At 40.2% G+C, this 17590-nt stretch overlaps 1 protein-coding gene across 1 annotated transcript in view; it reads right to left on the bottom strand.

The window, feature by feature from the left end:
- P2RX2 (purinergic receptor P2X 2) overlaps positions 1-17360 on the bottom strand; it is a 48908-nt gene extending 31548 nt beyond the window's left edge. The window contains exons 1-5 of the mRNA XM_089652190.1: positions 17072-17360; positions 16711-16861; positions 13407-13478; positions 6657-6732; positions 5064-5160 (exon numbers count right to left, since the gene is read on the bottom strand). Coding sequence (XP_089508316.1) covers positions 5064-5160; positions 6657-6732; positions 13407-13478; positions 16711-16861; positions 17072-17214 — 539 coding nt within the window. The 5' untranslated portion in view covers positions 17215-17360. The remainder of the gene's footprint in view (positions 1-5063; positions 5161-6656; positions 6733-13406; positions 13479-16710; positions 16862-17071) is intronic.
- Between the last annotated feature and the right edge of the window lie 230 nt (positions 17361-17590).

Raw genomic sequence — 17590 nt, 5'->3', positions numbered from 1 at the left:
TATAGTTGTATTTACAGTTAAAAAAAATATGTCAGTAACAAGATACAATAGTAGAGAGATTTATACATATATAATATTACAATCTATTCTATAGCATCACAATAGTACAAACAGTTGCAAAGTATAAAAATCAAGAGGGGGAAATTAGTCATCAGTGGGGGAGCATTTCTTTGAGGACTCCAAAGCTCTTGTAAGGATCTTGTGGTGGTTTATTGATGATCCCAAGTACACCCTGAAATAGCCCAACTGGACTGCGGGAAATTCAGCCTCATTGCTGTTATTGTGTGATAATCGATAAGCATGTCTTCAAGTGTATCTAGAAGGGTTTCTGAGCTGGACCCCAAGATTATTAAAGTTTGGCGAGAAACCCATGATGAGGAAAGAGAGGAGGGAGCTGAAAAAGGAACTAGACATGGAGGAGGGAGAAAGAAAGACAAAAATAAACACATTGGGAGGATATAAAAAAACTAAGAGTGGAACTGAGGGGCTCCAGAGAAAGACCATATAAAGTGGCTATCTATCATCATGGGGAGTACAATCACCAGTTTTTTTTCTCCCTGATAACCCTGACAAGCTGGCCCTGAACGCCACCCCTCTCCACAATATAGCTCCCTTCTAGATAGGTGATAAGTTAGGAATATTTAGTTTGGCCTCACTGTAGTCAGTTGAGCTGTGTTGGATTATTTTGGTCTGTTTTGTGTTTCATGGCTGCACAGTTGACTGCTTTCCCCTGTCTGTCTGGAAAGGTTTTGGAAGATAGAAGACTAGGAGAGTCTAATCAGCAGCTGCATATTTATGCAGTCCTTGCCAATTCCTAGGGAGGAGTGTGTCCAGATGGTGACTGAGAGACCTAGAACAGGGTTTTTTTTGTCCTAGAGGAGAAGACCAAGGTCTGGAGGGCTGCTGCCCTTTTATGCAGACTAGCCATGTATCTGCTGTTCAGTGAGGTCCCTGCTAGGCTAGCTGGGGGTTCTATTCTACTGAAAGTTGCTGGAGCTGACTGAAGGACTTTTTTGTCTGGGGATCTGGTCTGCTATCACTAGAGAGATGTCTGAAAGTCATTGAAAGGAAGCCACCAACTATCCAAAGACATTAGTGATTACAGACTGATGTGAGAGATCCCAGAGACTGTGCTGTGATCATCCCTCTTATGCTAGAGTCAGCATTGCTCAAAGGGGAAACTGTGTCTGTTGTCCTGAAAAACTCAAGTTACTTGTGCAAGGACTCTGCTCAGATATTTAGGTAAAAGTTTAGCATCCTCAACGTACTTTTAAAGGAGCTCAGTCCACTAAATGTACAAGGACTCAAATCTTTAAGAGGAAAATTAGGGTCCTGAAGTTGCTGCTAAATTACTGAAGTATCCCACGGTTAGGCCGAACCTATCCAAGTTCAAGTTCTGCAAGAAAAAGCATCAGAAAAGTGTACCCTAGGCCTAGACTGTTCATTGAGCCAAAGTAGTGACTTTAACTGTGTGCATGTCTGCAAGGCAATTACAGGAAAAGACCCAAGGAACCTTAAAATTGCCAGCTCTCACACGAGTGAATGCTACAACATTAATGCTCAGACAAATATAAGTAATAGAACTGTGCTGATTTTTTGTTGTCTCTTGCCTATGAAGACAGTCAGGACTGGCCATAGGGCACACCGGGCTTTAGAAGAGTGGCCTGTTGATGACCAGGCTGCACAGCAAGAGGTAAGCGGCGACCGCGGTCCGGACTGAGTTAACACAATCCGCGTCCGCGGCTCACCTTCCACTGTGCGGTTATGCCCAAAGCAGGGCTGACAGGATGGTGTGACAGCTCCAGCGACAAGCAGGAAGCACCACTGACACACAGACACCTCCTCAGCCGGCCTCTGCACACACAGCCGCACTGAAGGGCCTCTCTCCTTCACCCGCCAGCACACTGTTACAGCTCAGCGGTGAATTGGGCTGTCTCTTTGCTGAATGGGCTGTCTCTTTGCTGGGAAGAATGTCTCTTTGCTGAATGGGCCATCTCTTTGCTGAACGGGCTGTCTCTTTGCTAGATGAGCTTTCTCTTTGCTGGATGAGGTGTCTCTTTGCTGGATGGGCTGTCTCCTTACTGGACGGGCTTTCTCTTTGCTGGATGGGCTGTCTCTTTGCTGGATGGGCTGTCTCTTTGCTAGATGGGCTGTCTCTGTGCTGGATGGGCTGTCTTTTTGCTGTACGAGCTGTGTGTTTGCTGTATGAGCTGTGTCTTTGCTGTACAAGCTGTCTTTGCTGGGCAGGATGTCTCTTTGCTGGATGAGTTGTCTATTTGCTGGATGGGCTGTCTCTTTGCTGGACGAGCCATCTCTTTGCTTGATGAGCTCTCTCTTTGCTGGATGGGCTATCTCTTTGCTGGCCAGGCTGTCTCTTTGCTGGTTGGGATGTCTGTTTGCTATATGGGGATGTCTGTTTGCTGGACTGGGCTGGCTCTTCGTGATATGGGGATGTCTGTTTGCTGGAATGGGCTGTCTCTTTGCCATATGGGGATGTCTCTTTGTTGGATTGGGATGTCTCCTTGCTGGGCATACTTTGAACATATAGGGGGCACTGTGATTAGATATCTTTGGGCACTGTAATGTAAAGGGGCACTGTAATGTAAAGGGGCACTGTAATAAATACCCCCTTTATATCACAGTGCTCCTTTACATTACAGTGCGGAGGACCGACTCCATGAATATTCCCTCACCAACTGCCCTGCAAACACCCTTGTACCCCCCGCCCCAGAAAAATTGGCTGGCCGGACTGGCCTATTTTTTGTCCCAGTCCGGGCCTGAAGTTATTAGTGTTGCACATGGCCTAGAGAAAGTTTATACCCACTAAGGAACCCCAGGTTTTATCAGGACATTTTTGTCAAGGTTCAGCCCACACTAACCTGCCAGGAGAACTGTTTATTGTATAAGTATTACCATGGGTATCATCACTGGTATATAGGATGCAGAATTATTTATTTAGAACATATATGTGTGTGAATGTGTGAAATCCATGAGTAGCTGGACAACATGTTAACAAATATCCAGAATAGTAGTGTTAACAAGCTTTCTGGGAAAGAAGGATTCCGTTTCCTGGATGTGTTAATGTGGAAGTTTGGGGAAATGTTAGTTAAATGACAGTTTAAGAGAGCAAGTCTCGGTCATCATTGTGGTGGTTTATTGCTTCCTCCCTAATGAATAATGATAGGTAAACTATTGAAGTTGCAAGTCTTACAAAAGCAATGTGAGTCTGCTATAAACATAGCAAACTGGAAAATGTATTAATATCTAGGATATGTGCTTACATTCTCTTTTTCAGCTGTTACATAGAGTATGCTCTTCTATAATAACAATAAAAGAGGGGGTGCAAAGAGCTAAGCTCCAAGTGCAACTCCCATGGCAACTAATTAGAGTCATTAAAGGAAACTCTGGTTGCTATAGATTATTGCACTTTTACACTTATTGAACAGATGTAACAAAACACTTTCAATGTTATATTTAGAAGACTAAAATAGAGCTAATGAGATAAGTTCTTTTTTTGGATGGTGCATACACTTTAAAGCAGTGTTAATACCTTTTCTATGATCTATTCTCTTTGTTCAATGTTCAAATGTTATTTGCTAGTTAAAGAAGAATTATGACCAAAGCTCTTTTGGCCATACATATCCTGTGGTTCACAGGAGTGCACTTAGTTTTGCAATCATAATGTAAAGTGCTGAGCAAACTGTCGGCGCTATATAAATCCTGTATAATAATAATAATAATCCTGTGACCCAGATTCAGCCAACAGCGAGCTAAAGTCCCTTGCCAGTTGTCATCAGTCGGTCCAGGGATCCCAACAAAAAGCGGCGTCACTGAGAGTCCGAGCCAGCTGCTCCCCCCCACTTCACAGTCCAGCGCTCTAGTGAGGGCTGGAGGGGCAGAACAGGGAGCGGTGACTGACAGTCACCATTCTGTGCTCAGTGGGAACCCAAGAACTGAGTGATCAGCAGTCTTTGATTGCTCAGTTCTTGGTGTAGAGCTGCAGTATTAGATTGATAATACATGCATCTAGGTGAGTATGTATGGTTTTTTTTTAACATTCCCAACTACTCTTTTAATATTTTTCATCTTAATTAAGCACCTGGTGTCCAAAATGCAGGACATATTTTACTCCGCACTGCTAAGCAAAAATCTGCAAAATCTAGCCTAAGACCAGACTTTCTGCAAAGTTAACTTGATTATCCTATGTTAATTTGTTGGCTAAGCCATATTTCTATGATTTGTAGTTTTTAACATTTTAACTTTATAATAGATAACTTGAACGAATAGAATATTTTATTACATGAAGTTAAACAGCTAGCAGTCTTCACGTGTCACATATTTCTTGAATGATAACTAGGCTCAGTCTATATTAAGCATGGGCTGGTCTTAGATAGCCCAGATTAGTCCAAATCAATTTGACAACCTGATAGGGTTTGGGCTGTATGAGGTCATACTGAGTTTTGCGACCAGTGAAAGCACTTTTTTTTAATCATACACAGAGTTTTCACAAGCTTTTCAAAAATGTGTTTGCAAAAGGGATGATATTTTTCATTAAGAGGAAAGTAAGTGTTTCGTCATGCAAGTGGTATCTTCCAGTTTGCAAAATTGAGTGAAGTGCATTTATGGCAAAGTCAAGTCAAATATCTGTACCCAACAATCTTCAAAAAATTTGAGAAGAGAGTACAACTAGGACAGGAAATGTATTCTTTTCAGGATTACCAGGTGAAAATATAGCAGAAGAAGCCACCACATCAAGGACCAAGCTGCAATATATTACATTTGTGGTTTTGGTTCCACTTTACTTTAACTCTACCTATATTCATAACTAAAATAATCATTATCCCTATTTGTTTTCTTTTTATCAATGTATCATTGCATACATTTAAAGATAAAGTTCCTTCATTCAGTTTCTAGGTAATCATAAGTGGTATAGTAATTTTTTGTGACATCTCATGATGTCATGAGCATGCATGGTATGCACTGCTCTTCATGGTACATTTTGGTTGTAGTTTCTCCACTGAAAAAGTTTCACTTTAACAATGTGTTAGGGAATTACCACTAACCTGGTCACAGTTTCATCTTCTAATGGACACCATGCAAAGATTTCACAGGTCTTCAATGATCCACGTATCGAATTCACACAGCGACCTGTCTGTATACCTAAGGCCAAAGTGGGATCAGTTTTACACAGGAAACCATACAGGCCTTGAATAATAATTTACCCCCACAACATCTATAGCTAAGCATCACTCTCTATGCATTTTTATTGACTATGGCTGATTCTTTTTACTATTGTTTTTTCATGAATATTGTATGACTTGAATTTTTTCATCTAAAATGATTTTCCATTTTGTTTTTTTCTTTCCTGCCTCTGATTCTCACTCACATACTTCCCAACTTCTATATCCTCTTCTTTACAATTTACTTAACAGTTTCATATTTCCGTATCTCTGAATCTTCAAAGTTAGGGGCTTAAGACTAAGGGTATGTGGTTCAAAGTTAGTAGTGGCTTAAGACTAGGGGGATGTGGTTCTCATGCCATGATTTTGGTATAAGAGAAAAATTGGGTGCACCTGGGCCCAGAATTAAAGTGTTCAAATGTTCTTAACCATAAGAAACACTGTGCTAAACAAGCCTTTAGTGACTGCACCCTTGTAGCAGGAGGCACTGTGGAACACTTCATTCTTAAATTATTTAATAGATCCTATTGAGTACTGACGTGATACGTTTTTTATTTGCACTAACATACAATTTTGAGGACAAGCTTTCGGGGAGTGTCCCCTTCTTCAAGGTCCTTAAATTTTAAATCTCCCCTTGCTTCCTCTATCAAACAAACAGCAGGTTCTGTAAGTATGGGCTCATGCACACAGATGTATGGCCCTGGACACAGACAGTCTGCACCCTGCGGCGTAGATCACCACCTGTATGCTTGTATATGCTTTGGTCAATGTTTACTGGTGTATGCTGCATACTGTCATTGATTTGCACAAGCAGCTGTATGCAACATCCACAACTGTAACTCTGGGACACTGAAATATGGCTGTTTTTTATGGTGTATTTCATGAACCCTTAAAATAAACTAACTAAAACTTGATTTCAGAGTTTCTGTTGTGATGTTTGAGGATTAACTACTCCACAGTTCATGCACCTATTATACTGTTAAAACTGTGTAAATGTTTTAATGTGCATTGACTGAGCACATAAGTGCTTTCATAGCTTTTGGACATTTACTGCATGCCGTTCAAAAGATCAACAGAATAAAAAAAAATAAAAATCAATACATAATTTATTTTACTGGTATCCTAGAATGGCAAAAAACTGTGAATTACTGACCAATCTTAGCTACATTAGACAGTAAAATGAAAAACTATCTGACTTGTATTTTAGACTTATTTGTTATACCAAGTATTTCTAATAACAGATTTGAGGAGAAGAGCTTTTCTCAATGATAGAATATAGGTAAACCCTCTTTCTAACGTTATCGTGACTTTTTGGGTAACATATTTTAGCCAGAAATACATTGCTGCTAGGCACAATGATTAATTCCCATTCTAATATCCACAAACTCCCTGCATGCAATTCCCATTTATTGAGGTCATTATACTTCAGGTTGTAAAGATAAATAAAAAAGGACCAACGTGTTTCTGGCTACTTACCATGGCCCAGTACATGCATGTCTCCACTTCTGCAGTCATCAGCAGTGACACACCTGGCATCAACTACAGACTTACTCTGAAAAATACATTAGACAGATAGGGAAAGCATTTCATTTAGAGAAAAGATAAAAAAAAATAATGTATTAATTGCCAGAGTGCCCATTTACCCCCTAGACATTTATTTTATGCATGTAGTAGAGTTTTCAAGATATACCATATTTTAGACCCAGTGACATCATCATTCTAAAAATGTGAAGTGCAGCGCTAAACAATTGAAAAAATATTTTTAACATAATTGATAATATACAGTGTCAAAAATAAATGTCCATGTAAATAAACAATGCAAGCCAAACAAAAAAAAAATGATTGAAAGTGTTAAATTAATGTCCATTCACCATCATATAGGAGTGCTCTTGCTTGTAGAAAAAACTATTCCACTTTAAATATGCCGTCACCGTCTCCTAGTGAAAACTGTTGGCTGCCACTACAACAGCATAAACGCCCATATAATCAAGCAGGAACCCATGTGTCTTGATATGAAAGTCGGTAAAATAAAGCATTTAGCATTATAGTCTAAGTGAATTTTCATGACCTCATCTTGCTTGCATAAAACTAACAATCCGCGCACAGTCCCCAAGACCTGACACTGAGTCTAGTCATGTGTACGGAAGCTTAGTCCAGCCTCACTAAAGTGGAATTGTTTTTTCTACAAGCAAGAACACTCCTATATGATGGTGGATGGACATTAATTTAACACTTTCTATAATTTTTTTTAGTTTGGTTTGCATTGTTTATTTACATGGACATTTATTTTTGACACTGTATACTGTATTATCAATTATGTTAAAAATATGTTTTTCAATTGTTTAGCGCTGCACTTCACATTTTTAGTTATCATTAGGTCTTTATACTACCTATTTGTGCCAGCTGCTCTGCATTATTAGTCAGCTAGATATATATCCTTTTTTTTTAAATTTAATAGAACTCTAGCAGTCAGTGGTCCATGGGAGGGACCGACAGGGCATAGTACAAATATGAAAGAGTGGGCATTCCTAAACAGACCACATTTGGATACAAACTGCCAAAATCCACGTCCGACAAAGGGATCCAGTGACCCACATCATTGCAGTACAGTCCACTAAAATCCATTGGCCTGACAGACAGGCTGGGTATGAGGGGCTAGATGATGCTGGGCCAGGAGCTAATGGGGATAGAAGAACAGTTTTTAATAGACACTGTGAAAAGGTAACAGTGTGCAAAAGCATAAAAGTTGCCAATTTCTTATGAAGAGAGGAAGCTGCACAAATGAGGAAGACTAAAAGAAGGGCTGGAATTCAACTTTAATCCATAGTATTCTGGAAATCCTTTGTCATGTACTTTTCGTAAGAACAAACATAGATTTAGAAATTTAAAAACTATATAAAAAACAAAATTGACCCAAAATAATTACAGTTTCCCTTTAAAAGCTGCAAATGTTTACTCCTGATAAGTCCTGTTCTTGACTACAAATACCTTGGCATATTCATATCTAGTAAAGAAGCCCTAAACAGGAAAATACAGTAAAAGAACAGTAATGTAGACAAATGTTGGATTTTACACAGTGAATGAATATACTTATAAAGAGTCAAAAGCTAAGCAACCCTTGAATTTTGAACCTAATAGCACTGTCACATTTTCCTGTACAGCTTTAGGGGCCAAACTTTTTACCTCTTCTAATAATAAACCTCTACTCTACCCATGTACTTTATATGACACCTTTATTTGCAAAAAAAATCATTATTGTGGCCTTTGATGACAGCCTTTTGCTAATGTCAGACTGGCAAAACCTGCAGGTCAAAAGGTCAACTGCAGGTCAAATGCACCTGTCAGTGAATTCGGAATAATGTCAGAAGTGTCTTAAACTGATGTCAAACTTAAATGTAGGTATCACTATACTATCTTAGAAAAGTGCAATGCACTATCCTAGAAACAAACCACACATACACCAGGGCTTGGATGTCTCCTTTAAACTCCAGCAGGCAGACTCCTCTGTAGAGTTCCCAAATAAGATCATCAGTGGCACTGCTCTTTTTAGCTCCCCAGGAACTTGTTAGGCCCCCTAGCTGAGCATTGCTGGGACCTCGATGAACATGTTGGATTCTCAACAGGATGGTCAGGAAGGGCAGGCAGCCCTCCTGGCTGGGATCCTCTCCTTCAGGGAAAAGCACACTGCTCTCTGGAGTTTCAGACTATTTATGCACTCCTCAATCATAATCTGGGCACACAACCCCAGGGATTGGATGGAGCTGCATAAATATTCAGGCTGCTCATTTGACTCTCCCACCCACTATGTTCTGGAAATTGCCAGAAATCAGGGGGAGGTAGTCAAACTTGCAGCCTGCCGAATCCAGAGCAGCCTAAGCCAACCATACACACTGCTCTGCTGATTACAGGAGAGCCAATAACTAAATTTGACTAACCAAAACCAGCCTAGCTAGAAGGCTGCTACATCATAAATATTGAATAGAACATTATTAGTGACTTTAACTTTATTATGGAGTTGATCGGTAAATTATATTAGAAATACAAGGTTAGAAAACCTGGTCTTAGCATAACAATTTTAATACTATGCTGAAGTTAATGTTGTCTACAGCACATCTCCCCATCTCTATCCATATAGATGCATGATGCAACCATTCATATATAGGGAAGTGCCAAAAGCTTCTCATGCCTAAGGACAGCTGAATCAAGGCCTAAAATCCAACAGCTCACTGATGCTTTTGGCCTAATTAAGAGACTGTAATTGACTGCTGAGCCCACATGTAGAACCTCTCTAATGCCTGTAGAATTCCTAAAGTTTGATGTATAGGAAAAGCACACATACTCATAGATGTCTCATTGGCAAGAAGTGAAGTTGGAAGAAGAGGTGGGACTCATAAAAAAGAAAGACAGACATATTCAGGACTACAGACCAATTACACATTTGTCTTCAGAAACAGGGGGTGTGGGTAGATGTAAGAGTGACAGTAAGTCACAGAACTATGGAGCATGGCAACCAATGCATGATGCAAACTATTGACTGTGCACCTGTGAATGCTATCGGACATCAGAGTTAACATTTAATTAAAGCAAAACTTAACAACATGATATATTTTTAATCCTTATGCTGTTGCATTAGTAAATAGATAACAAGGTATATTATACTGTATGTCAGGGCTTGAAATTTCTGCTTGCCTGCTCACCAAATGTGAGAGGAAATCCCTTTGTGGTGAGCACAGATGGATCAGGTGGCTTGCAATGGAGTGGGTGGCTTGCAATGCGATCCCCAGGCCCAGGGATTGATTTGCGTTCCACTTGCTCTCCAAGCCTTGTTGCGAAAGCAACTTCCATTTTCCAACTTCCGGTTTCTTCTTTGCCGCCATGGGGGACACGAGGAGAGGCCCGCTCTCCACCACCTTGGGGGACATGAGGAGAGGCCTGCTTTCCACCACCTTGGGGGACACGAGGAGAGGCCCGCTCTCCACCGCCTTGTGGGACACGAGGCCCGCTCTCCACCACCTTGGGGGACACGAGGCCCACTTTCCACTACCTTGGGGGACATGAGGCCCGCTCTCCACCACCTTGGGGGACACGAGGCCTGCTCCCCACCACCTTGGTGGACACGAGACCCGCTCTACACCGCCTGGGGGACACGAGGCCCACTCTCCTCCGCCTTGGGGGACACGAAGCCCACTCTGCACCACCTTGGGAGATACGAGGCCTGCTCTGCACCTCCTTGGGGGACAAGAGGCCTGCTCTGCACCTCCTTGGGGGACACAAGGCCCACTCTACACCGCCTTGGGGGTGTATGTACTTGTTTTTAAACTTTTTATTTTTTTACATATCTTGCTTACTTCCTGGTTTTTGGCCTAGGCCAAAGTGATGTCATAAATCCCAAGAGACTTCATTGGTTTTTTTTTCCTTCATCTGGAAGAGGGAAGGAGGGGCTATCTCAACTAAGCATGCCCTCCCACCTGGATGCCTGCGCTACAGGCAGATAGATTCCAGGAAGTAAATGCTACATGAATTATCTTCCCTTACTCAAGACGGCCACAGCTAGAAATGCTGGGGATTGTTTTTCAAAATCATTTCTCAACAAAATAAATCTCGGAGACATGGGTGGATGCTTTGAATTAAATAGCATTTTCAGTTTGTGGTGTGCAGATGCAGTTACGTTCTGCTTTAAGTGTGAAGCAAGGCAAGTACAGCCAGGCAACACAGGGAAGGGGGCACCTAGTAAAAGGCTGCCTGGCCTATCACAGCCCTCAGCAAAGCTCAGAAATGAGAATAGAGCAGAAGCCTTCCCATTCTATGTAAGTGCAGTTAAGTACACTGGTGCCATGTAGTTCTTTCTAATTGACACACCAACACGCCATCCGACAGACAGTGCAGCACAACATGTGGCAACACAATAATGTGTGTTGCGATGCAGGGCACTGTCATATTTTTTAGTGCATGCACCATTTCTAGGCGGCACACTGCAACACATATTATTGCAGCAACACATATCTGTTATAGGATGAGTTTGAGTCCCATCAGAATGACTAACAATGCATTGTCGGGCACGTGTGAATAGACCCTAGATGTGGGATTTGCTGTTTTGCCCATGTGGGAACTCTCAACGGGAATTTTATTAAATCAGACAACTTCACATTTCTACCAAAATTGTGTTTTTCTAGATGGGATGGGAGTAACACCTCAATTGTAATACTTCCTCCTTCATTATGTAGAATAGCACTGGTTTATGTAATGTGAGGGGGATAGGTTTGGCATGTTTATTCTGCATGGGTGGATGGGTGGAGGGGGCTCTATCTTCTTGCCACACCTCTTCTTAACCACTTGCTGTTTCAAAATGGCACAAAGGAAGTGGCTATTTGTCTCAACACCATTTTAAAACTGATGAAAATGATTAGCTTCTGAATTTTTAATCCTTCTACATATTGTTAGGAGCATGCTGTGGAAAAGAACATAAGTACCTCTGCCTTATTGGGACAGTAATGTATCACAACATTTCCATTATTAAAGAGGATCAGAGGATAGAGGCAGGTAGAGCTGCTTCTGCATCGGCTCTTCCTGCAGCAGTAGATCCCTGCTAGAGAGAGCTATTGCTGGCTGATTGCTATTAGAGAACCCTGACTACCACTGATCAGATCCAGACTTCCCATGAAGAAGCAAAAAAGTATAAAAATATAAGAACAAGTAAAAAGTGTGTGTAAATACACTGTACATCTTAAAATGATAAAAAGCAATAAAAAAAATTGCTCCACAGATTAAAATCTGGGTTGCAACAATAAAGTCAGATAATTTGGATAACATTTGCATATACTGTACAAGCATCAAATGCTCATGTAAGTAAATGCAATGTCATTCCCATTTTTAACCGACAACAATGCAATGTGAAAAAGTTGTCATTGGTCTACTCAGTTTCATATTAATGTGTCCCTCCTGTTTACATGAAATATTGTTCAATGTCTCTGACACCTGCTGGTGCACTGTTAATGATAAGGATACATACATACAGGACCTTTTGATCTGAACAAAAAATGGTGTATGAATAGTATACATCTGGTTCTCTAGAACCTGAAATTTTATTTATGCTCTCAGATTAGTTCACTTTAGCCAGAAAAGTGATCTCTCTTAGACCATACCTAAAGCTGGCCATACATGGATCGAAATATGGCCAGTTAAGCAGGGACCGGCCAAATTTCAATCCATGTATGGGCTAGCTGGTTGTACACAAGTCAACCTATCACTGCAAGAGTGATTCCCCCATCCATCTCTAATGTGTGGATAGGGAAATTGGCACATTTTTTTTCATTTAACCAGCTGGCTGAACGAAAAAAAAATGTGTATGGCCTGCCAAAGAGCATCCAGTTCTGTCATCTCTAGCCTCTGAAAATAAACCATTACTCACTCATGGACCAAATGAACAACTGCTCTGAACCACTTAACGATGATGGAGGAACTGATTGCATCAAATAACATTTGTTCATAATTAATACTGCTGTTTCAAATTTAGAAAATCAAATACATGTAAAATTATGGTATAGTCTTGCATAACCTTCTGTGGCTTTTATCCACAAAGTCTGAATATTTTATCACTATAAAATATTTGCTTGTTTGTAACATATATAACTCAATTGATAGTCACCAACCTTTGGATGCCCATTTCTTGTCTGTCTTCTATTGTTCTCTTCACTTTGACATAACTATCGTTATTTTGACATTACATTTCTCCAATGTTTAGTTCCTTTCTTCTAGAACCAACTTGAGGCTCCATGCACACTAGCGTTTTTTTTAAGCTGCTAGAGGCTGTTATTAGCATTTTTTCTGCTCCTAGAAGTTAAATAGTATTATCTTATGTGTCCATGCACACTATTTTCTGCTAGTAGCGTTTTTTAAACTTCAGTGTTTAGGAGCAGAAAAAAGTGTTTTTAAAAAACAAAACACTGCTAAAAACGCTATTGCCAGCGTTTTTTATCCAGCGTTTTTTTAACTTAAAAAAAAAAAACGCTAGTGTGCATGGAGCCTGAAGCTCAAAAAGTGCTAATAGCCTAAAGTAATGTGCAAGGACACTATATAGCTTCTAGGAGCAGAAAAAATACCTCCAGTGTGCATGGAGCCTTACTCTTGTTATTCTGCATACTCTCGTTATTTTGCATCTTGCTATGTGTAATAAAGACAGTCTGAACCTATAAGCAGTGTCCTCATAGCACGCAGTAACTCTCTCACCTCAGGGCAGGTCCCCAGAGTCTGAAGTTTGGTGCTTTCTGTCCTAGTTATGATGGTAAAGATGCTACCACCCTGGATCAAAATGAAAAAAAAAATGAATTGCGACGAAACATATAAGCAGTTTCTCCCAGCAATATTTATTTTGCACATAATTAATCAACACAAAATGAATTGTCCTACCTTTGTACATACTAGCTAGCTGTATCACCCATTTGCTTCTTGTACTATCATAATCTATAACATCTTCTTATGTAGAATGCTAGGGAACTAGAACAAGCTTTTCATTTTATGGTTTGGAGGTCAAGAATATGTTCAGTTTTCTCACTCTGCTCCAGCTACTATATGAAGTACTATGTTACGTCTTTAAAGTATTGTACAATGTGCACATTTATAGCTAGAGCAAAGCAGAGAAAACAAAAAAATAGTTTGGTATGTCAGTTTAACCACTTGCCCTCCGGAGGATTTACCCCCCTTCCTGACCAGGCCATTTTTTGCGATACAGAACTGCATTACTTTAACTGACAATTGTGAGGTCATGCAACACTGCACCCAAATGAAATTTATGTCCTGTTTTTCACACAAATAGAGCTTTCTTTCAGTGGTATTTGATCATCTCTGCATTTTTTATTCTTTGCGCTGTAAGCAAAAAGTCTGACAATTTTGCATTTTTAGACTGTTTGCTGATAAACATGTCCAGTAAAAAAATGTAAAAGATCAAATTTCATCATAAATTTAGGCTAAAATCTATTCTGCTACATGTCTTTCCTAAAAAAAAATCCCAATACATGTAAATTAATTGGTTTATGTGAAAGTTATAACGTCTACAAATGGCAGTATATATACTGGATTTTTTTTTTTTTACTAGTAATGGCAGCAATCAGTGACTTATAGCGGGACTGCGGCGGACATTCTGACACTGGGGGGGGGACTGAGTTGGTTTCACTGACATCCCCAGTGACACCAATACAGTGATCAATGCTAATAAAAAGCACTGACACTGTACTAATGACACTGGGCAGGAAGGGGTTAACAGTAGCTGAACTGTGCTTAGATTTGATGGCTTTCAATGAGCACAGGGCTATAATGTCACACCATACCATTTCAGATTGTATCATAAAGTCATAATGTGTAACATGCAGATACGCCAATAATGAGTGAAGAATAAGAAATATATTCTTCCCTGGCAAGTTACTGATAGACAGCCAAGTTTTATGTTCTTAAGGGCATACCTGTGCAATGCAGTCTATAGAAGCAAATACAAATGCCAATACAAAACATTCTTGAACATCTAACAAGGTTCTTGATAAGTCGAATTTCTAGGTATACTGAATTATATGCTAACATTTACTGTGTATTTAGCTGTGTATTTCTTTTTCCAACATTTCAACATTTATTAAAGCAATACAGCATGTTTATTTTGTAAAGTGAAATATCACCTAGCTTACTGAAAGAGGAGATGTGAAAATTCACATGCTCTGCTCCTTTATTAAATCAACTCTAATGTCTTTAGCAGCACAATTCTGTTTCACCATCTCGCAACATTCCTGGTCACTGTTCATTCTACAACGCTATGGAACCTTTACAATCACTCGGGGAATAAACTAGTCAATGTTTACTAACCAACATACTGCATATATAAATTAATCTGTGCCGTCAAACACAAAAAAATACCAGATAAATTGTGAACTATCGTGTGAAAAAATATATATTGCCTTATAGAAAGGATGCTCTGCTAAACACTAAGGCTAGGTTCACACCTATGCAGATTGTGTTTGATGTGTTTCTGCATTGAGTTTTGTGTTGTGTTTTGCACGCGTTTTACATTTTTTTCTCTTGTTGCTAGGTAGATTTTAAATGCAAAACGAATAAAAAACACAATACATGCTTTTCTGCAGCATTCCCATTGAAATCTATAGAACCAAAAACTCAACGTTTTGCGTTAAAAAAAGTCCCTGACCCTCTCCAAAAAACACACCGGGTGAAAATGTGGAGATGTGAACCTGTCCCATAGGAAATCATGTTAAATGGACTGCTGTGCGTTTCTGCAAAATGCTGTGGAAAACGCATAGGTGTAAACCTAGAATAAAGGTCTAACCCTCTACAGACATAAACAAATAAAACAGTGTACCGCAACCAAATAAATAAACAAATAAAGTGTCCATAAAATCTGCCACATGAATTATTACATGTTATTACTTCATGTGGAAGATTTTATGGACACTGTTTATTTATTTATTTGTTTATTTGGTTAAGCTACACTGTTTTATTTGTTTATGTTTGCTAATGAATGCTCATATGCTTTTATTTGCAAGAGAATAGAAAGTTTTGGTCAAAATAATTTACTAAAATTGTTAGTTCATCATAATAAGGGCTCATGCACACAGACTTACATGGGCTGTACAGTTTGCAAAGCCTCCATAATGACTTTCTCCGTAGCTGCTGCATACAGCTGGCCATTGCGATGCATTAGAAGATGCCGCTGTAATTATGTGTGCTCCAGGGGTTGCGTAAAGCACTCGCATGTACACGAATGTATGCTTTAAACGTACACTATCAGCATTCGGCGCATACCTACGCATGCGTGCAAGTACAACCCTCAGCACGCAACCATGTACAGCCACATCTTCTAATGTATCTCAATGGGCATCTGCGGGTCCCACAAGAGTAATTATGCCAAATCTGCATACCAGGGGCGGATTGACTATTTGGAAACTCGGGCACTGCCCGAGGGCCCGGAGTCAGTAGGGGGCCCCATGAGATGCCCCTGGTACCTTTTTCATAGGCTTTTTTGAGTTTGGGCAAGGTCACAGGGGCCCCATGATCCCCTATTGCCCGGGGGCCCCATGAGTTGTCAGTCCGCCCCTGCTGCATACTGTAATAGAGAGAATTATATCTTACATTTTGTGGGATTTTTAAGGCAACCTTAGAATGTATACAAAACAATCAATTATTTAAAAGATTGACATTTTATTTGACACATTAATCTGCATACTGCATACTGTATGTCCGTGTGCATGAAGATTGAGCCATTTCCTCCCTCGGGTTTGGAAGTGCCTTCTGGAATTAGAAAACAAATGCTTGATTTGGCTGTTTAGTGTCAGATCATGGAGTGGCTCATATGTCTGTAAGCACCTTCATGACCATGGTATATGCTACCTGGCCAAGCCTGCTTGGGAGAAAAGTTCCTTTCATCGCAAACTAAAATATGGAAGTTTGCTCAAAGCAGGTTTTTAGGAAGATATTAGTTCTGTGGATAAATATCTGTATGTGTGGCTAGGTGGTAAACGCCTTATCTACACCTTACCTCTGGGGGTTTCACATACTCCGCTACATCCCAGATCCTCTTGGCTCCCCTAGGGACTTTGGACATGGAAACCCCTTTGACCTTGGTGATGACAGCACTTTCTGGGCCAGTCTCCCGTGCCTGATACCCTTTCTGGATCACAAACACATACCTGTCAATAAATGAGCACAGCTCAATGCCAAATAATACTGCGCTACTATGTTTACGTTCTGTTTGATCTTATTTTCTAAAAAATCATTTTCTAAGATTTAATATGAATTAATGTATTCTCCAGCCATACATTTTATTCGAGCTAAATGCATCCTTTGCATTATTTGGTAAATTCTTAAGTTCTAATGCAGTCTCATGCACTGCCACTTACCATGCAAAGTACACAATGATTAGAAGCTGTAGCAATCTGTAGATGGTGCCAAGATGACGGTTCTTCACCACAATCACTTTGGGGGTCTCGTACTCCCACAGTTGCCCCATCCATGTCAGAGAACGGCTCCGGCAGCCTGTCATGGGCCAGTGTCCTGTCCACGGGCACAGAGTGGCACGTGGTCCCAAGTTTCTAGACGAAACCAGAATTTAAACTGCTTTATCCTGGAAGATAGCAAAGGACAGTGTAAAGTGTTCTGCAGTGATGCTTGAGCATTGTTGGGTTCCTCCTCCTGAGAATGTTTGTAAAGTAATTAGTGGTGATTTCCACTTGAACACAGAAAGCAGAGGGGGCAGAGCAGCAATCAATAGTTTTGCAGCCAGAACATTGGTACACTCTAGTGGTAAAGTTGAAGAATACAATAGGATCTGATTACAAAACCTTAAAGGCTCATTCACACCATGGTGCAGAGATGTTCGTTTTTCTGCACGTGTTCTGCAACGGCACAACAAAATCAAT

This window comes from Staurois parvus, unplaced genomic scaffold (genome assembly GCF_062004578.1).
Source record: "Staurois parvus isolate SC_StPar_1 unplaced genomic scaffold, SC_StPar_1.0 ptg000673l, whole genome shotgun sequence".
NCBI classification, from domain to species: Eukaryota; Metazoa; Chordata; class Amphibia; order Anura; family Ranidae; genus Staurois; species Staurois parvus.
Note: the sequence above shows the minus strand (reverse complement) of the source record. Positions and strands in the feature narration are given on the sequence as shown.